The 25091-nt window shown below is 52.7% G+C and overlaps 1 protein-coding gene across 11 annotated transcripts in view; it reads right to left on the bottom strand.

Moving 5' to 3' along the window:
• CASZ1 (castor zinc finger 1) overlaps positions 1-25091 on the bottom strand; it is a 273799-nt gene that overhangs the window by 38645 nt on the left and 210063 nt on the right. For 6 of the 11 annotated variants that reach the window (XM_051786182.1, XM_051786185.1, XM_051786180.1 and 3 more), the window contains 2 exons: positions 23802-23961; positions 5400-5969 (listed from right to left, as the gene is read on the bottom strand). In XM_051786182.1, the coding sequence (XP_051642142.1) occupies positions 5400-5969; positions 23802-23820 (589 nt within the window). In that variant the 5' untranslated portion in view covers positions 23821-23961. The remainder of the gene's footprint in view (positions 1-5399; positions 5970-23801; positions 23962-25091) is intronic. The other 5 variants (XM_051786189.1, XM_051786186.1, XM_051786188.1 and 2 more) reach the window with 1 other exon arrangement.

Below are 25091 nucleotides of genomic sequence, written 5' to 3'. Positions count from 1 at the left end.
CACTGGCTCTCACGGGCAGGCACACTCCTTCCCAGGGAGCCAGCACAGGCAAGTGCAGAATGGAAGTTTTAGGCACTGGGTCCTGCTCAAACCAAACCAACACTGCCTTGAAATAGAGGAAAAGGAAAGCACCAAGACAGCCACAGAACAGGTCAGCAGATCCAAAAGATCCATAGGATCTGGGGGATCTGACAGCCAGGCAGGCACATCCACCAGAGCATTTCCACACACACAAGAGCCTGTCAATGAGCACAGTCGAAGCCCAATAGCCATCAGCACCACAGATCAGTTTGCACAGGACTCTGCGGAGGAAGAGACTGACTGCAACGGGCACGGAATGGGCAGGACCATGAAGGTCACATTCCTGCTCCAGGACTGCCCGGAATGGCTGTGCTGCTGCAGCACAAGTGCTGCTGTGCTGGGGCCTGTCTACATGGTACTGGAGGGAAGGCAACAGTGAACAACATCCCTGGAGCCCATGAGGGGAAGGACAAAGCCACACCTGCTAAGTGCTGGAATCTGGCTTAGCCCCAAACGACCTTCCAGTTCTGGGCACTTAAGCCCAGCATTCTGCGTGGGATTTGGGATGCCTGACTCCAAAATAAACACCATGTTAGCCACAGGATGAGTGGCAATGCCCCTGCAGTGTCAGGCTCAGGTTGTAGCACAACCTCATGGGTTGGTATTAATCAAATGCAGAAACATGCCCACAGTGTCCAGTAACAAGGCCTGCCTGAAGGACAACTTTATCTTTCACACACAGGCATATTAAATGATTTCATCCTGCTGTAAAGCAGTTCTCCTTTTTACCTCTTTTTCCTCTCTTCCCTACCTCAATTTCAGTGTAACCCTATGACCCAACAAAAGCGAATAAACCCATGAAATCCCTACTGGGTCTAACACCTCCCTGTTTCTGTTAAATCTGCTTTCCCTGTTCTGCTTTTCCCCTGGTTTTGGACCAGTAAAACAACTCCCAGCCCCGCTCATAATTCCCTGACTTCGAGCACTGCACAGAAAACCTCCAGCCAGCCTGTGCCAAACTGAAAGGGGAGAAAGAATAGCACAGAGGGGTTCTGATATGAAATTAAACTATTAAGTGTGATTTTTACTAGCTTTAACAGCTGCAATGAAAGTCAGTCAGTGGGTCTCATCTTTAGTACCATGTGGCTACACCTGAATTGGTGCAATTAGATGCAAACCCCAAGCCTACAGGAAAGGGGGGTGTGTGGAGGGGGGGGATCCAGACCTTTTTTTGAGGTATATTTTGATATATTTGAGGTACATTTGACTTTGTCCTTTGCAAAGTCTGAGTTGGAGTTCAGGTTTCACTATCCTGGATTTAATTCCCCAAACCACCTTGCATTCTGCTTTTCCTTTGCCCAGATTTGGTTCCAGATGGCAACACCCTCCCTGATCAACAGCTTTGCTGGTGCTGCTCAGTCTTTCCTCATCCAGATTTGAGATGAAAGCCTGGCCAGCTCCCACTGCTCACTGCCTGGGAAGTGCAGCTTCTTTCAGAATCACAGAATCATTCAGACTGGAAAATACCTCTAGAATCACTCATCCCGTGAGCCCAACACATCCCCTAAAGTCAAGGGGGTCACTTGATAGCTCAGGCACCCAACCTGAAGGGTGGAGGCTCTTCTAGTGGAGGCACCTTAAGGCAGGGAGTGGGCTCACCAGGAGCAGGGTATGAGACCCAGCCAACTCACTTCATATGCATTTTCAACCAGCAGTGAAGAGCTAATTATCATTACCTCATCATCAGAAAACCCCCCTCACACCCACACACAGATAAAACCGAGGCAGGACAGAAGTTGGGAAACACATCCCTGTGAGGAGTGCACAGCCCTGGAGGCCACAGGAAGCACTGTCCCTGTGTTTTCCTCCCCCTTCCCTGCACTGCATTTTTGTCTCCTTTCCTATGTGATAATAAAAGGGCTCCCTCTCCCCTTGCCGCTGCTCTCCATTTGTGGGCATTGCCAAAGAGCAGAGATCTGTGTGTCTCAGAGCAGCTATCGTATCACAAAGGATCCCAAGCTAGCAAAAAAGGCGCTAAAAATAGCCTGCAGCAGCACACTATATATGGAAGGAAAAGCAAAACAGCCCAAATGGAGTGCAAGGTCTGGATACTGGGGGATGGGATATCCCAGCCAGGGTGCTGTCCTTTATTCTGCTTGGGAGGGAAAACACGCAGACTTGGGGGATACAGGATGATGAGCAAGGAACTGGCACTCGTCATTCACGTTCTCCCAAGCGGAGTCTCCTCAGGAAATTATGAAGAGAAAACCCCCCTGGTTAAAAACAGGGCCATAGAATATTCCAAGAGACTTAGCCAAGAGGATAAGAAAAGAAAGGCAAGTCTGAAAACTTGTACAGGGGGACGCTCCTGGTGACTACTTTAGCCCACTATGTAACAGGCAAAGTAAGGAACACGGGACTGTGTAGGAAAATCTCCCTGGGCATGTGCGTCAGGGAGGGACTGTGGAGAGGGATCTCTGTCACTGACTGCACAGAGAGAGCTCGGTGCTATATATAAATGTGCTCAGGGCAGTATGGGCCCATCAGTGGGCAGGAGAGGGTGCATGAATGAATGAAGAAACATATCTGCACGTCCAGATCGGCTTCTGACACCCATCTCCTGACAGACACCAGCTTTGTGGCTCCTGAATGTGATTCCCAGCTGGACCAGGGAGGAGATGCACATGGCAAGACTGAGCCCTGACTCCTGAGTTCCTTGTTTCCAAGGGGAGGCTCAAAAAGAAACATGCCCTACATGCACATTCTCCATCTTGTTGCAAAGCATGAGGCTTGAACAGCATGGACTTAGTCCCTCATGCACAAGAAGCCTCACAGTCTGAGCCTGGAAGGAGACAAAGGTGGCCAGGATTTGTCATCAGACCACAGGAGGTGCTGGTGGAGGACACAGGCAGTAGCTGAAGTCCCATAAAGTGGACAATGTGTGTACAAACCTCAGCTCCAGGAAGCAGGAATCCTTCTCAGCCCCATATAATTAGGATCACTTTCTTCACTGACCAAGAAAGCCATTAGATGTAGGGTTTGGTTTTCTGTGTGGCTCCTGCTTTTAACCCAAGTTTCCAGCTGATCAAAGCGTGGGCTCAGTTTTAAATGCTGCTGAGCACAGCCAGCCCTGTACCCTCTATGTCCTCAGAGGGAGCAACTGGTGCTCAGAACCTTCAAAACCAGGTTTCTGCAATGACTCCCCAAAAGCCACACTGACTGGGAGGGCAGAGCTGTATTCCTCTCCTTTCATCTGACTCCTGCTACCCCCCAACTCCCAGGAAAAAAGCCTCCTTTTTGGCACAGGCAGTTCCAGATCTCATTGGAATAAACTTAACTCGCACCCAGTACCACCAGGTCTGAGAGGACTTGGTGACAAACAGTTTAAAATTAATTTCCTGAACACTGACAGAATAAAAAAAGGAAAATAGGTTTGTCCTTTCCAAAGCAAGGGATGTTTCAGTTTGTGCTTTTCAGGGAAATGTTGCAAATGACATTTATAACAGGGTTCTCGCAACAGACGCTCAGACGTGGCAGCACGTCTGTTTGCAAGTCAAATCCCACGTGGCTGTAAATGTAAACTGGACCCCGCGTGTGCCATTACCTGCCTTAGACAGAAATGAGGCTTCAGCCCCCCCTGAACACTTACACGTTTTTGCATAATCCCTTGACAACACAGTCCTGCAAAGGCATTTAACTGAGATCTCCTACCCCAGTAAGAAAGCTCAGCTCCTTTTCATTTTCCCCAGTTTGGCAACATTTTTTTTACATTTAAGTTCCCCTCCTTTTAGTTTCCATAGCGAATAAAAGCTGCAAACGGCGGGGGGTGGGTGGTGGTGTGGTGCTAGTGTGAATTAAAACAAACTAAAAACAGAGTCCAGGCACAATCACCTTGTGTCTGGGAACGACAAGGGCTTTCCTATCAAAGGAAACTGAAGGTCACACTTTTCCTCATTGATCTTGCAATGTTTGTTAATTACTCTGTCACTGATGTGGCGAAGGATAATTAAACAGCTCTGTTTATATCTTATATGCATAATTATGTGCGCTGCCACTGAACTCGTGAAGACTAGAGAATGTGCCTCTCCAGAAGGGGAACGGACAGACGGAGATGAGTTTCGGCTGCATTATTAACAGGAGGAGGAAAACATGCGCGCACACAAAAGCAGGAAAGTTTGATGGATTCACAAAGTGCTGAGATCAGGGGAGGGGTGCGTGCAGGTGGAGCAGATTAGGGGGAGATCTTTCAATTACAGATTCAGCCCAGCTGAGTGACAAATTGGGGGAGGGAGCTGCTCTGCCCTAATGGAGAGAATTCAATTTACCCAAAGCTTTTACCAAGACTTAGCACTCATACGCCCCCCCAAATCAATCTGGGGGGAACATGTGCATCAGAAAGGGAGCACAAAATTCCTCTGGGGCTTTTCCCAACACTTCTTGCTGAATTCAGCTTTTGAATGAACCACAAAAATAAGGCAAAAGCTAAGTGAAAATAGGAAATGCACACACAGGCTGGGGAGAACACTTTGTACCTGCACACGAGTTGGTGTCCTGGACGGAGCTGGTGGGGGACACTGAGCTTTGGGACCAGCAGCTGCACCAGCCTGATCCCGAGCTCAGGGTGGGCAGAGCTTGAGGACTGGCCCCTCACGAGGGGGGCAAGGCCACAGCGAGAGTCACCTCAGCCCCTCCGGCCGGGGGAGGGAGCGAGAAGGGATGGCTCTGCAGGGACACCGAGAAGGGACGGCTCTGCAGGGACACCGAGAAGGGATGGCTCTGCAGGGACACCCAGGAGGGGCGGTGTCGCTGTCACAGCGCTGATACCCGGCTCCCGCAGGAGCGGGATCGGCACCGGAGGCCGGGGAGGGGCGGCCCCGCCGCAGCTCCCAGAGCTCCCCGGCCTGTCCCGGGTCCCGCGGTCAGTGCCGGTCCCACGGTGTGTCCCCGCTGATGGAGGGGCCGTGACTGTGGTCACACAACCCACCACCCGCGTGGGGACACCCTGTGAATCCACACGGGATCTGCCACGAGGGCTCCCTCTGCTTTCCTTCCCCCATGTGGGAATGCATGAGGAGGAAATCAGCACTCACCGCAGCTGTGGCCATGCGAGGGGTGTGCAGGAGTCTGAGGGGAGATCTGCTCTACCAAGGGATCTGTGGTCTGGAATGATCCATCCAGCCACGTCCACCCTCACAACACCCCTCTTGGTATGGGGAGGCTGAGCCAAACTCCATATGGTCCCAAGAGCAAAATGCCAGGCCTCTGTGAGGGAATCGGGGCTCTCACTCTCCCCCTTGGCTGCCCGGTGCTGCGGGACCTGGGCACGGACACCCAGAAAACATGACCCTGTGGGGAGGTGGAGGGGATGGAGGGCTTACCTGAGGTGGTTCCTGCTCCCAGCTTGGAGCCTGGCTCGCCACTGGAGGACCGGTAGGCATCATCCTTCAAGGCTGGCCCGTCTGAATCCCTGTCATCCAAGAAGTTGCCATCCTGCGAGCTCCTCAGAGCGTCTGCCTCGTCCCCGTTATCTTCCTCGTCGCTGCAGCCCTTGGGCTGCACCATGTACACCCCTTCTGGGGGCACCTCCGCGCTCTCGGCGCCCTTACATTCCTTGCCCTCCACTCGCCCCAGCAAGGGCTCCTCGTTGTACTCCCCATTCACCCACTTCTCAATCACCTCCCTCCTTTTGTCCTCCTCGATCTTCTGCACGCGGCTGAGTCCATCTGAGAACTCTGTCCCCAGCTCCTTGGTGCCGGGCTGAGGCAGGTCCTTGTTGCCGCTGTCCCGCTGCGGCCCCTTGTCGGCGCGCGCCTGCTCGGCTCCCCCGTGGTCGAAGACGACCTGGCGGCTCAGCTTGGCACAGATGGCATTTAGCTTCAGGCCGCCTTTGCGCTTGGCAGCCATTGTGGGTTTTCCTGAGGCTGCGTCAGTGCATATAGTTCTTTCAGCTGGAAAGAGAGAGGGGAAAGAAGCAAGGAAGGGCATTAGTGGGATCAGACAACTTGAACCCAAACAGCAAACGGCTGGTGACAACCCAATGGGTGTTCAGGCATGGCCAGTGTCATCCTTGGAATGGAGCTGCCACGTGTTTCCTAAGCTCCAAGCAAAAGCCCAGCCAGGAGAGCTGGGTGAGAAGCAGGCTCTGAACCTGCTGGGACCAAAGGACGCCACTGGCCTCAAGAAAGAGATGTGTATGTATGCTGGGGCAGAACTGGGCTCAAAAGGCCCCAAACACCTCAGGTACAGACCAGCCTTTGCTCATGGCTGAGGCAGGATATGAGGTCTGTTAAAAGCCCAACTCACTCTCTCCTTCAGACTGCAGCACCACTTCCTTTAGGTCCCCAGCTCCATTCCAGATGTGCTGGGTGCCAAACCCACACCAGCCAGTGACTGCACCCAAGCACCTCCAGCAGGGAGAACAGCTCGCCAAGCCCACCCTAGTGAGGCTTTCACCTAATGGCATTTGTGCTCGGTCTCAGGAAAGAGAACCAGTATGCACCAGAAAGAACCAGTATGGAGGACAGGAGCCCCGGCAAGAGCAGGTGCTGGAGCAACAGACCCAGACTGGGGTGTGACAGCTGTAGAGGAGAGAATCGTTGTGGGTTGGTATCGGCTGATCAGGCCCCTTTGCCTGCTTGCTCTCACCCACAGGAAATTCTGCTCTCATACTTCCCAGCACAATCAGCTAATTAGTGTGAGTTTGTTATTTTAATGTAGTTTATTCATATGTGACAGCTAGTAAAGGAGGGGTAAGAGAAGGTGGGGGGAGAGATGAAGAAGGTAAGGTCTTAACTTCAAGGTCACGGAGAATCTTGAACTAAATGGTCCCTATCAGAGTCACTTGCATGATTATTGCACCAACAATTAACAAGATTCAATCGCAAATAAAAGCAAAAAACTGATTCTAAAGCAGGTGCATTGTCTCATTTCCCTCTTTACATATGACACTGCTGAGAGATGCCCAGACTAAGCAGGGTTAAAGGTCCCAAGGCTGCAGTGGGCACACAGCCTGGCTCTTCCCCCAGCACAGAGCTGGGGCAAACCCTGCCCTGTCCCAGGACTCAGGAAGAGCACCCAATAAAACAGTTGCTGGTCACATACACCACTGGAGTTACTGTGGGAATGTTGCTGGAGGTCCCTCCAAAATGGGCTCTTGGATTTCATGTCATGTTGAAAGAGGGGTTAGTCACATGGAGAGCAAACAGAACCTGTCTCCAGACCTCGAATGGTGAGACACCACTGCACAGGAGTCCCTTGTGGCAGCTCAGCCCACACCTCCCTGTCACCAGCACAGAGGTGCTGCTGCACAGAAGCACAGTGAGATTAATCAGACCCCCTACAATGCATCCAGAAGCCACCGTGACAGCCCCTAATCCCGTAACATGACAGCCCAATACAAACAGACTGAAACTTTAGACCTGCTGTCCAAGAGCCAGAGAGTGGCTGCTTAGCGTAAACTCCTGACAGCTTCAGACACGCTTCCCTGTCAGAGACCGCAAGAAAAATAACCCCCCGACAAATATATCAGCCCCCCACACAAAGGGAGGCAAAATGTACTCCTCCACTTTCCCAAGGCACCCCCCGGCACTAACACCTACGTGCAATCATGCTTTCACGACGGGAAAGCACACGGTGCCCCCAGACACGTCCCTCCCCATCCAGAAATTATAGCTGTTCAGGAGCTGTGTGTATGCGCTGGCACGCTCCGCCAGCGGAGTCCTACATGCACAGGTTAAGAAGTCCCATCTCCCCAAAATACATTCCTGTGCATTCCCCCACGCATTCCCCTCTCGCACATTCCCAGCACAGCGCGCAGCCCTCGCGCATACAGATGGGCACAGGCAGGCGCCCGGGAAGCTGCGACTCTCTGAGTGCTGGCACCTTCCCTTCCCACCGCATTCCCGCTCTATTTAGGGCAGAAAGCGCGGGCCGATCCTGTGCGCAACTGGTACCACAGAGGGAATCTCGGGAGGCTGCTGTGAGCTCCAGCTGGAGCCTGGCCAGGACAGCAGCGGAGCCCCGGCGGTGCGGGTGGTGGGGACGGTGCTGCCGGGCCGTGCGGGGCCCGCCCGGGGCCGGGGCACTGGGTCAGCACGGAATCACCAGCCTCTCTCCTCAACTGCCCGGTGATTCCCCGTCCGCGTTCTCACGACACCCGGCCCTGCTTAACTGGTGAGATCAGCACCGCTCGCAGCTGGAGATAACTGGGAGGCAGACACGCGGCAGCCCGAACCCCCGCTGCCCTCCCCCTTCCTGCCAGGAGGGCAGGTCCCATTATTCTGGTCTGGAGGTGAGCAGCCAAGTGTGTGCACCAGCCGGCAAATGAATATATAAATATTTATTCAAAGGAAGAGAGGAACAGACGTTCCCGAGGCTGCACTTGCCGCGTACGCAGCAACTCCAGGGAGCCTGCAACTTGTCTTCCACTCCTGTTCTGCCTCCTTCCATCACACACACCCTGGCTTTGCCCCTCTGCCTCCCCAGCTTCTCCCCCACAGCTCCTGCCCTGCCCCTTGGCATCTTTCCTGTCCCTTCTCCTTGTATTTGGGACTTTTTATCATTTTGAGAACCTTTTCCTAAAGTTCAAGTTAAAAATAAAGCAAGTTCTGAAAACGTACCATTTCCCTGATCTACAAAATTAATCCTCCCACAGACCTTCCTGGGATGGGATTTGCTGCTGTAATATTGGGGCTCTTGCACATCTCCATCCCACCTATCCCGTATGGCTGGAAATCAGAACTCCCAGCTTCTCCTGCCAACCTTGCAACCACCTCTCCACAAGTCTGGACACATTATTTTATCTTTCCATTGCCTTATTTCCTTGCCTGTGGAATAGGAGGGACATTACCTGTATCAATGTTCCTGTTCCCCTCTTTTAGGCTGTCAGGTTCACCAGCAGAAGGGAAACCCTTCTCACAAAGAAGGGCTGAAGATGGCCATGTAGGAGGGGGCCAGGACACCTGTGTTTCCTTCTCTCAGGCAGAGGGAGAGGAGCTGAGCTACAGGATGAGGGACCTTCGTACCTGCCCAAGGTCAGGACTGCTGGACCCTCAAAGCCAGGCAGAGGCTCCCTCCCCCCAGGCCGAGCTCCCCACCCCAAATCACCCCTTGTCTCCATTGCACTGTTTAAAGATTCCAGCCTAAGTAAACATCCCCCTTCATTTTCTTCGTCTAAATAGAAATGTTTTGATTTCACATCAATCTGAGGAAGCCGTTTATAACCTGAGCCTGTCACACGGACTTTTCATCTCTGCCCAGGACAAACTCTCCCACATGCTCTATTTACACTGAGCACTTCCTCTGAAAACAATGCCACTGGGAGTTTACTCCTCTTGCCCCCTCCCCACACCCTGTGAGGAGACACCGGCTGCCCCGCTCTGCACCCACCCCTGTGGCATCTTGGAAGGGAAGGTACAGCTTCTCCCTTGGAAGGGAAGGTACAGCTTCTGCAACCACAGCTGGCAAGGAGGAGGACAAAACTCACCAATTCACTGCCTTGTCACCCCATGACCTTTCTGCTCCCACTGCCCCCCTGGTCACCATATGCTGCCAGCACCCCACGTACAGCCCCCAGCTCTCTCCCTCCACATAGCCCCCAAAGCAGCACCTTCTCACTCATGAACTCCACTGTGAGGTGCTGCCGAGGTGGGCATGGCTTGGCCCTGTCTCCCCCAAGGGAGAAGAGGGGCTCTGGGAGCACACTGTGTGCAGGAATGAAAGGATTGCAGCCCAGACAGAAATAGGCCATCCCAGCCACCAGGCAAACTGCTGCAGAGAGAATTCTGGCTTTGCAGGGAGAGGAGGAGAGAGTCCAACTCTGCCTTTAGCTTGGGGTCCATGAAAACACACCCTGGCTGAGGGGAGAAAGGGTCCCAGCTGTGAAATAGGGGCGTGTGGGAGCTGGATGAAGCAGCTGGCACTGATGAAGGGTAACAGCAGAGCTTACTGGTGTGGGAAGAGCCAGGGGTGCAGGGGGGACCCCTGTGATGGGGCAGGGGCTGAGGAGGGGCAGGAGGGGAGGGGCAGGAGGACCCAGGCTGGGGGGGGGAGAGGGATGCTGGCTGGGGAGGGACAGCATTGTCACTTCAGAGGGCCGGGTACGTGGAACAGATGGAGCTTTCATATTCCTATTGAAGAGTTTTAAGCCCAGCTGAGCAGCTCCGTTCAAGAGGGAGGTCCCAGTGCCAGCTTTCCAGGAGCTGCAAGCTCTCATTCGATTAATTATTAACGGCATTATTTGGGGCGGGGAGGGGGAGGAAAGGAGGGCCGACATGCTGCACAGTCCTCTGCTTTTTAACCACTGTGCTGCAAGCTCGACTGGAGAGGCTCCAGTCAGCCCAGCAGCCCCAAACAGGGGCAGCACGGCTCGCTGGGGTGAGGATGCTGCACACTGGAGCCTCTTCACACTTGAGCTGAGGTCCCTAAAATGGAGCCAAACCTTCACAGCAGAAGGCCACTGGGGCATTGGGAACACGCTTCCCAGGAGCAGTGCCCTGGTGCTGCCCAGCCACACGCCGGGAGGAGGCAGGGCAGGCAGCCAAACGCCCAGCCCCTTCCAGAAAACACTTCCCCTCCAGCACGAAGACTCGTGCATTACCCCAGGCAGGGCCAGGGCAAACGGAGAACATCCCAGGCATGGCCCGCAACGTGTGAGAGTGGATTTAGTGTGTGTATTTTCCCCTCTTCAGTTTATCAATAAAACATTTTATTGCTTTTAGCCCAGGAAATGACCTTGGATTAGTGGATGCTGTCTCTTCTGGCTGACCTTGGGGAGTTCACAAAGGCTCTTTAACAACCTCCTCTGCCCTGCATGGATCCCGCCTGTGTGTGTCTGCGTGGAGCGGGGAAAGCCCTCCGTGTGACAGTGGGACCTGACAGGCTCCAGCTCAGCACTGGGCAGGAGGAGAAGGAGAATCAAAGACGTGGGAGGAGAAACGAAGCGAGCAGCCAGGGTGTCCTCACTGAAGCTCTGCCAGCTACACTCCCTGCTTTCCCACAGCCGTGAGGGCTCTCCCCACACATCCCATCCATAAACCGTGCAGGAAAAGCCAGGGACTCTGCCCTGCTCCCATGGCAGTGCAGTCTGCCTGCATTCCACACTGCCTCACCTTCTCCTGCCACACAGGCATCTCCAGCCCCACAAGGGGCCACTTCTCTCCCTATTTCCAGCCCCCAGAGCCTGGTTCAGCCCCAGCCCAAAGGGGCAGAGAGCAGTGCCAGTTCACTTCAGCGAGCCTGTCCTGCTTCCCTCTGCTCACCCTGCTCAGCTGCAGAGTTCAGATGTAGTTTTCTGGTGACAGTGAGAGGCCGTGCACAGGAACCAGCGCTGGGCAGTGGGTGACAGACACCCCAAGAGCAGGGAGTGGGCTCTGGAGATGCTGGTGCCCTGCACTGGGGCTGCTCCTGTTTCCCACCCGGCCTCTTGGCTGTTCCAGTGCTGCTGACAAGGATTCTCCAGGAGAACAGCTCATGAACACAGGGAGCCCCCTCCTTTCCTCAAACAGAAAATAGCCAAATCATCTCTGAGCAGTGTGCATTCTCAGTGCATTTCTGGAGGGAGGGAATGGGACAAGAGAAACCAAGAGGAATTTTCCTCCTCGGGGGAACAGAAACTACAAGCAAAGAGGGTGAGTGCTGAGCTTTGAGCCAGAGGCAGGTCCCCTCACACTGCAGCAAACAGCCCACCCCATCGGGCCATCCCCTCACTGCCCCCCCCGTCCACACGAGCCTCCCTTCCCAGCCATGTCCTCTCCCACTGTCCCCTGGAACTGGACACAGAGGGAGACACAGAGCGTCCCCATCCTCTCCTGCAAACATTCCAACCCTTCCAGTGCCACCCACAGAGGGAACCCCTCCCAGCATGGCATCCAGCAGGTGGGACCCCCTCCCCAGTGCCCGGTGTCTCCCGCAGTCGTGTCCTCCTGAAGAGCGAGCCCTAAAGTGTTAACGGCGATTGGTGAAATGGCACAGCAGATTGCTACAATAAATAATTTACTGATATTTATAAATATTCAAATCAGCAGGCTTCAGAAATTGAAAGGGGGGGGACTGAGCTGACGGGCAGGAGGGGTGTTCAGGGAGGGGAGAGGGAGGCTGACATTAATTCCCAGGCTCTCCAAATTCATTTGAGAACTGTTTCTCATTTCAAACAAATATTAAATCTTTTGGTGTCAAGCCTCCAAAATAAAATATCAAAGAGAAAGTCACCACCCTCTTGGTGGCTGATGTCTTGTCTGCCATGACTCTGGGTGCCCTGGGTGGCCTTTGGACTACCAGTCACTGGGGGAGCTATGGCAGCCTGCACTGGCCAGGTGAGGTATGAGAGCAGAAGCCCACCCAGACACACTTGTAACACAGCCCATGACATCACCAACCACCATCTGAGACAGGAATTCCCAGTGCTATCACCTGCAAGACCTTGCCTTCGTCTTCCAGGAGATTTTCTAAATCCCATTGGGAAGAAAGGGCTGAATGTTGAACAAATGAAGGTGGAGCCACGACTCCTGACTCCACTGGGGAACACGGCCTTGTGGCAGAAACAGAGCAGGGAGGCAGGGCTCCTGACTTTCACTCCTTGCCTCTGCAAGGGAATTTGGTTTTGGTGATTTAAGATGGGGGTTAAGAGCCAAGAGTGCTGGCTTCCAGCCTGGTTTCCAATCATAGCGTAGCCATCAGTCCCCCCAGCTTTCTGTGCCTTAATTTCCCCATGCAGGGGGGGTGGAATGAGGATGATTACCCACCAGTGGGCTTTACTCAGTGCTTTGAGACCTCCACATCAGCACTCTGTCACTGTGCTGGATTGTTACAGAGTCTTTTTCACCTCTCAGCATCCTACTGACCCCTTAGATGGCCGAGGGAGATGATCCCGTGTCCTCCCCTGGACCACCCCATTGGTAACGCGAGGCTCCAGCATGGGGTGAATTTCCCCTAGATGAGTAATGGCTTTTCTAATGCACGGGCAGGCTGTCAGCTTCCCTACTCCCAGTGTTTTATGGGTTTAACTGAACGGCTCTGAACTCCCTAGTAAGAAATAAAGTTATCCCTCAGCGTCCCTTCTAAACATTTCACTCAGTGCAAACGGTGTTTAAGAAAAATGAGGACATATTTCTTCTTAAGGATGCAGTATCCCCCTTCAGAGGCCTAATTTATGCCATATATCACTGGCCGGGGAGAGAAAGGCAGAGCAGACCTCACACTAGGAGTGAGCTGGCCCTCGCACAGCCACTCCTGCTGCAATGGTGCAGTGGGCTGCAACTCCAAGTGCTCCCGAGTCCGCAGAGTCCCCGCTGGAGCGCCGAGCGCGGCCGGGAGGCAGCGGAGCAGGACGGACACCTGCGGACACCGCGCTGCCTCCTCGGTGCCGCATCCCGCCGCAGGGGCCTCCTCACCTGCCCCTCCAGCCCCGCACGGGGCCCTGCTCCAGCCTCCCCCGGCCCCTCTGCCTCGCAGGGGCTGCCTCTGCCACACTCCCTCCTCACCTGCCGCTGACCTGCTCTGCTGCCGCTCCACCAGCTCTTCACAGGCATTTGGCACAGCTGGTGGGGAAAGTGGTTCGACTGCGAGCAAGGACAGGACTAATCCTTCTTCACAGCTCTTTAGTAACGCACGTCTGAACCTTTTCCTAGGCAGATCTCAAAAATGATCCTAAATGTGCTTTGATCTTGTCAACCTCCGGCTTCCTCGTTGGGAGAGCCGCTAAGAATCCACCGCCCACCCCCAAATGCAGAGGCAAAGCTCCTCGTCTCTGCCCCTTCCCTTTGCCCTGCTCTGCACTCACATGCCCTGAACCCCTAAAAGGGCAAGAAACAAGCCCCTTTCTGCATACAGCTAACACAGGGAACTTCCAGAATTAACAAAAGGAGGTAAGCATAAAGAAGAGGGGGAAAAAGTGGGAAATGGAGTCAGGAACTCTGGTTCTGCTCCCTGATCTGCTACTGACCTGCTCCTTCTCCCTGGGCAAATGACATCATACAGGCTTCCCTTCTGACCTTGACCTGCTGGGTCCCTTCAGTGGTCACCCATTGGGCAAGGATTTCTTGCTCAGCTTAGTGGGTTCGGTGTCTTTGCAATTTTAGGTACTACTGCAGTTCAAGTAACAGCAGAGGAAAAGCACTGATACAGGACAGATTGAAGCTCAAAAGTCCCTTGTGTCCTGCAGCCAACTTCCCAGCTCATCTGTCAATGCAGGATCTTTGATAAGGCTTTTCAACAGTTTTCTCCTCATGAAAACCTGCTCTCAGTGTTCCAGACCAACACAGTGAGTGGGGTCTTGGGCTCCCTAGGCTGAGCAGCAGCTCCCTGGCAGGCTTCTATCCTCAGAGTTTTTCTTTCAGATAACATAAAGCCAAGAGGATCAGCTTTTCTGATCCAGTTTCTCCTCCTTGCCTTATTTATTTATTATTAATTCTTTAGTCCAGTTAAAAGGTTTACTATCCAGAGGAGCATAAGTGGCCTCACTCAGCCTAAGTAACTCTATAAATCAAGCAGAACTGCTAACATCTACATCACAATCCTGCCATCAATCTCCCCACAGGTTGTGAAGAAAACCAAGGGGAAAGATGCAAAAGGGAGAGTGAAGAGTAATAGCTCATCACCCTCAGGTCCCTGCAGGCCGGCTGTGGCCCTTGGAAAACTCCCTGTGAAGCCAGACGTGTTGTCAGGGCAACTAAATGCAAACACGGTGCCTAACTTCTGCTCCCCATAGCACACAGGCCGGGGGCTGTGCCAGTAGGACCCAGTGGATGCACAGAGGGAGGGAAGGGGTGGTGGAAGCACAGGGCTGGGAAAGCCTCTGGAGCAGGGCCTGCCAGCCTGTGTGGGAGCCAGCTCCCAAGGAATGAAGAAGAGGCCAAGACATGAGCCTCTTGGAACACTGCACAGACACCTCTGCAAACGCTGAAGGAGCCAGGGCAGGGGGGCAGGGAACCATGGAGGTAGGATCAAGAGGGAACCAGACTTAGCTGCAAATACCTGATGCTAGGGGAATAAAAAGGACCTGGGAGAGACAACAGGTCTCTTGAAAGACGCAGATTTGGAAGGGAATTGCTCTAAGTTTCATCAGTCCCTCTTGGTGGCTCATCTTTAACAAGTGACTTTACAGAGAATCCAAACCCACCATGGCCCAAGTCAGGGGAGAGCAGCTCCCTGGTGTCAGGCTCATCCCTAACTGAGGGCAGGGGTCAAGTGAGCCACCTCTTAAAACAGGGTCCCTCCAACCCTGTTGGTAGTTGGTCGGTGGTTTAAGAGCAATTTGCAATCCCTTTCAGCACTATTAAGCTCAGACCCAACAAAGAATGCAGACTCCTAATTAATTGCAGTAGGAAGTCAGGAGCTAAATGGGAGTTGGGAGCCTGAATGCTTGTTGCATCACTGAGAAACACAGGGCCAGAGAAAGTTCATTATTGTGGTCTTTCAAGGTCCTGCAAAGTAAATCAGTGTGTGAGCCCGCAGGAGGTGAGAGCTCAGCAAGAGCTGCAGACACAGAGCAAACCAGAGCACCTCAGCCTTGTCCTTCCCAGAGCCCCCAGGCACTGCCTGAGCTGTATGTGAGCAGGTAACTGCTCTGGGCTGGGGATGCACAGGGGGCACTCAGATCCCTTAGAGGTTTCTGTGATTCCCAAGTGGGGCTGGGAGTCATTTGTGAACCCAGAGAGCAGGCACCCCTCACACACAGCACTGGGAGCTCAGGAGCTCTTGAATCACATGCTGTGCAGTGTGATTTGGAGAAACCTTGCCTGCCCTGTTTGTGTGGAAAAGGCTCACGGCTGGGCCAGAGGAGAGCGAGCTCTGGTGTGAGAGCAGTGGCTCATCCCTGAGTTGTTAACTCAGCACTCCTGTCAGAGCAGCACGGGAGAGCAACCCCATGGCTGGGCCATGCGGGCACTCACCCCACGCTTCTCAGTGCTCACACCTCTCTAATTCCCTGCCTTTTACTGCTCTTCCTTGTGGTCATTAGGGCTCATCTTCTTATCTGCCCTGTCCTCGTGAGCCCGTCCATGCGCCTGTGCTATCGCTGCCTGCAAACACCCATCAGTGGGAGCACACACGTGTATGGAAACGTGGCCGTGCAGGTGCCACCACATGCACAGGCACACAGGACCCAACCCATGGACACACACAACTGTGCTCGTGAAACACTGTGCACACAGAGCACGTGCTAATGCACACAATGCCCCTGTAGCTGTGACTGTACAGGTGTCACACCTGCACACGTATGTACAGACAGACAGACATGCAGACCCTGCTCCGCTCAGCCCTGCACACGTGGCCAGCACCCAAACAGAGCCCACCAGCACCCACACAGAGCCCACCAGCACCCACACAGAGCCCACCAGCCACACACACGTGCAGCCACTCGGGCAGGAGCTGGTGAGATCACGGAGCACCGCATGCACACTCACACTCACACACTCACACTCACACTCACACACACACACTCAGCACACCAGGAGCGGTTTATTCTGCAGCTTGGAGTGAGAAGACAGCGGTCTCCCAGCTGGACCCTGCAGACAGACTCGGCTGCAGGGACAGACACACTCCCCATCCCACCAAAGAGCCCCTCTGTCCCCCAGCCCAGCTGCAGCTCACACCTTAAGGCAAACAGAGCACCGGTGAGTGGCTCACTGGAGCCGGCGTCCCAGCGGAGTGTGTGTGCCGGGCAGGGGATCTCTCCCTCTCCCTCTCTCTCTCTCTTCCACTCGCATCTTTTCATGAACTCTATTTCTCTTTCCTTTCTGAAAACAACTGAGCTGTAAATACTGTTTAACCTTCTTCCCCCCTTCCCCCCTCCCCTCCGCACTATAAAAACACAAATATGCCATAACTCAGCTGGCTCAGCCGCCGCGCCTCCAACATGCCCTGCTCCAGGCCTCTCAGGAAGGTCATAACAAACGACTTTCCGATTCAGTGCTCCTGAAATAATTTTGTGTATTAAAACCTGAATCTGCACTTTCTGGACCGAAAGCCTCTCTTAATTATGGCAAGCGTCCTTGGGATGGACAGTGATCCTTCACTACAGCACCGCTAACCAACCGGAGAGGCAGCGGCTCCGGCTCCCCACCACCACCTCCTCCCGCTGCCCCCTCCCACCACCACCCAACCCACGGCCCCCCTTGCTCCCTCGCCCCCCCGCCTTCCCTTTGCCCAATCTGTTTTCAAAGTGTGTCTGTCCTTTATTAAATTGTTTTCTTTTCCACATTATCAGTTGCCATGGAGACCTCATCTCTCGGATTATTTGAATTTCATTATATCTATTGATTTGGGAGCATTTCATCTTTTTTATTGTTTTTCTGTCAATTTTCAAAACGAATAACCATCTAATTTGCGTCAGTGCTGATTATGTTTGTCCCTCAATAGAGGTCGGCAGCTGCGTCGGGGAAACAAATCAATGGGAAACCATCATAAACCTCCCCAGTACAATCTCCAGGATATGTGGGTGACATTCCACGCCTGCGAGAAACACTCATCATATCCAAACTTCTTTCTTTCTTTTCTTTTTTCTTCTCCCCTCTTTTCTTTTTTTTTTTAATTTTTTTTTTTTTTATTTCCCCCTCGTAGCAAGCTCTGCCGGCCAGTGGCGGGTACCATTTAAAATCTTATTTATTTTTCCCACACACATGTACAATTTTGGATGCATCGCATTTTCAGACAGGGAGGGGACAAGGGTGAGAGGAGGGGGAAGGATTTTTTTTTTTTTGGTAAGAAAGAAGGGAAGAAAAGAATGACAAGAGAAAGAAAAAGAGGAAAAGTGGATCGGGATTGCAAATTGCTTACTATGTTTTTTTTTTAAATAATTTATGCAATTTTAAGCATTTATGTATAAATTTTTTAATAAGCCACCCTGGAGCAAAATAGCCATTAACATCCCAACGTCCTTCTGTCCAATGGGCTCGTGTGCAGGATCAATTTCCGAGAGTACTTTCCTTTTTTTTTATGACATGATAAAATGCTTTTAAAGCAACTTACACAAATATGGAAATTTTTTTCCCCTCCTCTTTTTTTTTTTTTTTTTTTTTTTTTTTATAACAGCCTCCACTTATTCACCAGGGAGAGCGAGCGAGCGAGTGTGTGTGTGCTGGGGAGGGCAGTTGGCAGAAGGATAGACCCAGCCCTAACTGGAACGGACCTGCCTGTCCTTCTAACAAGGGCATAAACTTTCATTAGCGATGCACACAGTCAAAGGCAATTTAGGGAAACGCGCTGTACAGAAAAGGAAAACCTCAGCGTTTTTACTCGGTGGCTCCTTGGCTCCGTCCAGGGGGCTCTATCCTTGAGCTCTGCTTGTGCTCTCCAACCAAAGTGACCCCACCGGCCACGGGGGAGGCAGGAGGGGCCGGGGGGCAGGGGCTGGGGGTGCTCTGGGTGCCCGGCAGTGCCCGCAGGCCCCGCGGCTGGGCGGGGGAAGCCAGTCAATATTAACGTCTTGCTGGAACCCACTGGTCCTGCAAGAGGCCCAGAGGTATCTCTTGCTCTGCCCACTGCAGAGCTTCACCCTCCATGGGATCAGTCCTCCCCAAAGGTCTCTATTTTGGGTTCCTCCACACTGGCAAGGAGCTTACAGCCGCTCGATGCCCCTTTGGGGCATTAGTCACAAGCTGGCTCTGCCCAGACCAGACAGATGTGTCGCTGCTGCTCCTGTTTCCACAGGGTATATAGGCTAGTTATTTTTGCAGCTGGGACATGTTCAGCCTCACACAGGAACCTGGAAAATGCCATTCCTGAAGGGATGGCTCCTGCCACTGGCCCCGAGAGCAGGCACAGCTCTGCGGAGGACGGACACGAGCGCACGGCTGGAGGGAGAGCAGCCCAGCATGAGGGGCTTGGTGGGGTCTGAAAGATGTGACCAGATGTTGGAAATGAAAACTATTTCTCCAGCTAGGAATTCCCTTGGCCCTTGGCTTTGGGGTTGAAGTTTATGCACCTCAAGTCAGCTATGCATTACCCATGCCCAAGCGTGGAAATCCCTGTGCATGTTCCTATTATTTGCTCCAACATCAAGCCCTGACACTGCTTTTTCTACAAGAGCAGATTTCTTTACCTTTTTGTATGACACACACTCAGAGATAACACAGACTTATGAATTTAATCCTACTGACAGCAGGTTTGCCCATTACTGGTACCTTACACAGACCCCTGCACTCTCCCAGCCCCGGTGCAGACCCAGCCCAGCCCCACAGTGCTGGCTGGCACAGGGGCTGGGCACACACCTGCCCCATCTGCCATGGTCGAGGGTATAGGAACTAAACCAGAGGTAAAAAAAAAAAAAAAAAAAAAAAAAATAAAATGAAATTCAAGGGGCAGCCAATGCTCAGCTGGAAAAACACAAAGTGCCGAGAACAGCAAACCCAATCAATAACAATCACAACCCCGGCAGCGGGCGAGGAAAGCGTGAACCGTTTTGGCCTGCTCCCTGCATGCTCACCCACTTGGGAAAACACACTCCCAGAGGCCCAGGATTTCATCCCCTCCCTCTCCACCCTACATTTGCCCTCACCAGAAAGCCTGGAGTGTAAGTCCGCAGGCTCCTGTTCTGGTCAGGAACTCAGCAAAGAGGGGAGAGGGTCCCTGCACAGAGGAACTGGACTCAGAGCTGATGCCTGAGGAAGCAGGCACTTTTTTTCCAGTAAAGTGCTCCTTACACCCCACACCCTCCTAACCTCCCCTTCCCTCCAAAATTTTGCCCTTTGTGCCCCCTTCACTTCCCAGTTGCCAGCCTCAGCCTTAGGTTGATCTTCCCCTTCCCTCTTCTTTCCTCAAGTTCCCAACACCACTTCCTCCTCCCCAAAGCTCTGGTGCCTGAGCCCACACCCTCTTTACACCTCTCTCCCCTCATTCCCTGTGGGCCTGACAGCCAGGTCTGGCAGAAAAAGCTGGGCTGCCCAGGGGACCAGCACTGCCAGGGACTGGTGACCAACCTGGGGAGGGGGAACATGGAACCTGCCCGGGAAAACACGGGAGCTCTCCCCTCTCCTGGTCTTGCGTCACTCCCCGCGCAGACTGCACAGATTTGGGGGATTTCACTGCAGCAGCAGAGGTCAGCAGGAGTTGAAGGTTTTCAGATCATATATATCACTCTATATGGTCTTGTCTATAGCGAGTGCTAAATATAGCCAAGCCAAACCTGGAGGTGACTTCAGTGCTGTGATGCAGGGACAGCAGCCACTGCACAGGCACCTCCACTACCTCAGAGCAATACAGATGTCAACAGTCACAGTCCAAAGCCAAGGATGCCTGTAAACCCTCTGTTCTCCCACTGCCAAGAGTGTGAGCCAGGTTCTTTCCCTTCATCTCCCTCAGGTCTCCATAGTTCCTCCTTTTCAGGACTCAAAATAAGGCATCATTTTCTTGCTTCAGGGTCCATTTTTCCATGGGATGTTGGACCCTCTTATCTATGACATGCCAGCATCTGTTTCAGCGCAGCTACTTAAAAACTTAACCAGGGGAAGAAGCTCTGGATAGAAGGGGAAAGTCTCTTGTGTGGGTCAGAATAATTAGACTGAGCTCAAATTGGCTTTAGGCATCTGCTGCTGCCTCTGAGCAAAATCAAGCCATGCTGCTTCCATCAGCATCTCTCTGCTGTGGGCCTCACCCCGCACAACTGAGGGGATCACACACTGCCTCGTATAGGGCATCTCTGGGAACAAGACTTGCCTCAACAGAAGCCATAAAGCCTCCTTATCCAGCTATCATTAAAGCCCAGAGAAAAGAGGCCAGACAGAGAGATTGAGATGAGCCATTTCCCCAACAAACTTGCTTCCCTTTTTCATTCGCTCCTTTCTTTCTTTTCCCCCCTTTAACTGTCATTAAAATAACAAGTTTCTGTTACAGTCTAAACATTCCCACATTGTATAAAGGGTTATGTTACACTAGAGTCACTGCCGGGCCCAGTGTTTGCACAGAAACCTCACTGCAGGTCCCCCCTCCTGACGAAGTGACTTATTAAAGTTTAAACAGTAATTAACAGAACAATAAAAATAAAGGGATGTTTGGGGAGTCGTAGTGCACACAGGGTTTTTGGCAGTGCCAGCACTTTTCAGTGCCCTGCGCTGGCAGAAAAAAACGGCTGCAAAACCAGTGGGAGAGATGGTGAGCAGGAAGGCAGGAAGGGGATGTGGAGAGGCTGAGGTGTGATCCCAGCCCAGCACGAGGGTGTGGAGAGCAGCAGGATCTGAGGGAAGGGTTTGGGGACTGGGGGAAGGATGCTGAAGGGTCAGTTGGCAGGAGGCTGAGTCGGATTTGGTGCTCACTACCTGCCCTGCACTCAGTGTCTTCTCCCATTCTGCTGAGATGGCCTGGACAAACCCCCAGAATCTGAGTTTGGGGAATTGTGTCTCTGCTTTGGGGCAGTGGCTCCTTTACTTTGCAAGACTGGTAGAGAGGAAAGAGCAACCACAGAGCAAACCCATGAGAAAATCTTGCAAGAGGCAGACCTTCCAAAGAGACCCCAAGAGCAGCTCCCTTACTTGGGAGCCTTAAAATCAAACAGAAGACATCTCATAAGGACCAATCCTGCCTTGTGCCTGTGCAGGTGTGAGCTGCAGATCCAGCAGTATGTTACTAGTTCTGGAGTCACTCCCTCCTGAAATGCAGCCAGAGCCAGGACCACAGGGTCAATCCCTAGAGCTTTGCCAGAGCCAGGACTTTCCCAACCTATGTGAGGTTGGCTAATCAGGGCTCCCTTTACAGGAGCAAACCTGCTTTTCCTCTGCTTTGTTCCCATCCCAGTTGCCTGCCTTGCCCAGGATGAGCTCTAGAGCATGTGGGTAGAGTTTAAGCTTGGGCTGTCAGCCCTCCCTGTTACCCAACATGCAGCAATGCAGAAAGATCTCATTTGAAGATATTTTTGGTGCCTATTGTAACTATTCTCCAATGTTTGCCTCAGTAGCTCACAGTGCTAGTTGGCTCTAGCCCTGATGTGTGACTCAGTACACACAGCATTGTGCAGTCCCATGTTTGCTAAATCTCTTCCAGTACAACTGCTCAGTTTGCAAATAAAAAGACAGCTCCGTGAGGGTGTATCTCCTGTGCAGAGGGAACTCAGGGAGTGCTGCCTTCAGCCTCTCCCACAAAGCCCTCTCCCAAGCCTAGGGCTTTGCACCCTGGTCTGTCTGGGAGCAGTGGCTCCCACCCGGGCTGGGGCTGCCCCACTGCCCAGAAGAGACTGTCCAGCACCAGCTGCTCCCAGCCAGCCCACAGCCTCCCTTCCCTCCTGGGCTGCAGGAGGAGGAAACCTCAGGAGATGTCCCCAGAAGTCCCAGGATCACACCAGTACAGGTCACCCAAGTGAGGACACTGGGTGCCTCCTCAAACCTCCTGGAGGTTAACCCCCACTTCAGGGTGGGCTTGGCAGTGCCAGGTTAATGGTTGGATTTAATGACCTTAAAGGTCTTTTCCAACCTAACCGATTCCATGATTCCATGAATTCAGGCCAGGCTTCCAAGGTGCTGGTTTAATAAGCCATGAGGAAGCCTGCACTAGCCATGACAGCCCTGCCAGGGTGGAGGGCTGGCATGTCAGGGTTCAGAATTAACGAAACCAAGACCCTGTCAACCTTGGTGATTTTACTGCATTCAGGTATAAATTTATAAACTTGCATGGAGCTCCAGGGAGGACATGAGATAAAAAAAAGGGGGGAAAGGCTGAGTTGAAGACACATGGATGCCATTTTCCTTTACACCTTTGTTTTAAGTGGGCCCCAGCAGCCGAGCTGCAAGTGTGACACATGGCTCTCCATGCCCCCCTCACTGCCTTGCCCCACTCAACACTCCCCTTCCCTGCTCAGGATATCTTCACAAAAGCCTTCCTGAATTCTCATGAGGTCCCTGGGTCCCACTGCCAGGGAGGTAAATGGGATGGCAGATATGTCATCACCCACTGCCTTGTTTGGCCAGCTACACTATGTCCTTTTATCCCCAAACCTTGTCTTGCAACATTTTTATTTTCTTGGCTTTTCTGCCTCCATGGAAAATTAAGTGGAACTGGCTGGTTCAGACTTGCCCTGGAGACAGTTTCTACAGAAAGCCCCTGAATCCATTGCAAGTCAGGCAGGGCAACCTCTGCCTGAAACCCCCAATCAGCTGAGCCACTGGCTCTGGCTTTTTCTCCCCTTTCCTGCCCCAAGCCAGCTGGATGCACAGGGACAGCAGCCAGGATTCAGCACTGGAGCAAGATGCTGTGTGAGAGCTCACAGACTGAAAGGCCTCCCCAGGAAAGGCAGGTACAGGTGTCTGTCTGCCTGACTCACTTCTGAGGTCTCCCTGCACATTCCCAAGGCTTCTCTGAGCTGATGTGAGCTGAGCTGCCAGTCTGCTTCCTGAAGGACTCTCTTGCCCCACAGACTGAGGATGGACAGCTCATCTCCAGTCCTGAGCACAAGCAAGCAAAATCAACGTGTCCAGTACCTCAGACACTCAGCCCAGTGCCTCAGCTCTCCCCTTCCCAACCCTCTGGGCTCGATCCCTCTCTGATGCTCCCACACTCATGTCACTGCTCAGCTCAGAAGAATGATTTTAGAGCTGACACATCAGTGACAGGAGAAGGGAGCTTATGCCTTTCCACTGCCACTCACACCAAGCTGAGAGAAAAAGACACGCCACCCAAATCTGAACTTTTCATCCCATTCACCCAACTATGGGATGTTTCCCAGCTCCTGGCTGTGCTGGAGTCAGGGTCTCCAGACTCATTTGCAGCGACAGTGGCAGTGCTTGAGAGGGGAGAGGTGTTGAACAGGTACAAGCAGGTGCAAATAGAACAACAGAAGGTGCCCCCAGGTCAGCACTCACGTGCATTTTCCTCGGCCATGTCTGAGGAGACTTGGAGTCAGAACAGAGCACAGCTTTGCATGGGGGTCTCACACATGTTCACAATGCAGAAAGACTGTCCTGTGCACTTCCTTTTCCAACACGTCGTTCAGGATGTCTCTACAGCAATGCCAGTAACTGCCTGTAGGGAATGTTATGTTAGAAAATTATCTAATGCACTGTTAATCATCTGGTCTTGCAATCTACAGAAGGAAATCGGAGCAGCCAGCACAGTATGAACCTTCTTCCAGACACCACTGACTTCAGATACCATTATCAGTGGTAGCCTGGTCCACGTCCCAGAACTCAAACTCTCTTGGTTAACAGGCCATGAAATTATTTAGACTATTCTTGATGTTACATTCTGTTGTATTTGTAATTAACACAGAAGATCAGCAGTGCCACATCCTGTATCTTGCTGAATACAGAGGAGACAGTGCTTAGAAGCACTTAGTCTTCACCTAACTCTGTTCTGTTAGGTTTAGGGCAAGCCAACTCTTCAGAGCTGATCTGTCCCAGAAGGAAAGGGTTTGATATTGTCAGAGTTTAACCCACAAATGTTTGAAATAGTATATGGGAACCAGCACTCTAAAATTGGGTCTTACCTCTTTTTTTTGGAAAATACTTTTAAACAAAAGAAAACAATCTGCCAGCACACTCAGTGTTCGGCGCCATCTTCAATCAGGGAAGCCTAATTATACCCATTATACTGATGAGGAAGCACTGGCACAAAGCTGTGCACTCACAGGGCTACAGATACAAAGCAAATCAGTGGCAACGCTGGAATTAAACCCGGGAATCACGGTGATGAGCTCATCACCCACCTCAGCACAGCCCCCTCGCTGGCCATGGCTGGTCCCACCCATGTCCTGCAGGTTGCAGAGCTGGGGAGGAGCCCTCCACACATCTACTTAACAGGGTGAAAGTCTCAGTGCCCGTTCTGAGGTGGTTTGGGGTGCTCTGGGACACTCAGGGACTGGTCACACCATCAGGCCCGCAAAGACCAATCACTGTATTGAGAGAGACCGGTGGGCTGCAGACACCCAACAGCCAGAGCATCAGGTCTGAGCCACCATGAGACCTCCCCATGACCACACAGACCAGGCAGAGACGAATCATCTGCTCCTTCTGAAGCAGCTTAATCAACTTCCCCCCATGTGGATCCTTGCAGCAGGTCCAGCCTGACCCGTCCATGTATTAATGATCCCCTGGGATGTAAAACCCAGAGATTTTCCTTGGCACCAGGGGCCAGCACTTGCTCTGCACTCTCCC

Source organism: Manacus candei, unplaced genomic scaffold (assembly GCF_025592945.1).
Source record: "Manacus candei isolate 608988 ecotype Guabito, Panama unplaced genomic scaffold, ASM2559294v1 h1tg000022l, whole genome shotgun sequence".
Taxonomy (NCBI): Eukaryota; Metazoa; Chordata; class Aves; order Passeriformes; family Pipridae; genus Manacus; species Manacus candei.
This window is presented reverse-complemented; position numbering and strand designations above follow the sequence as displayed.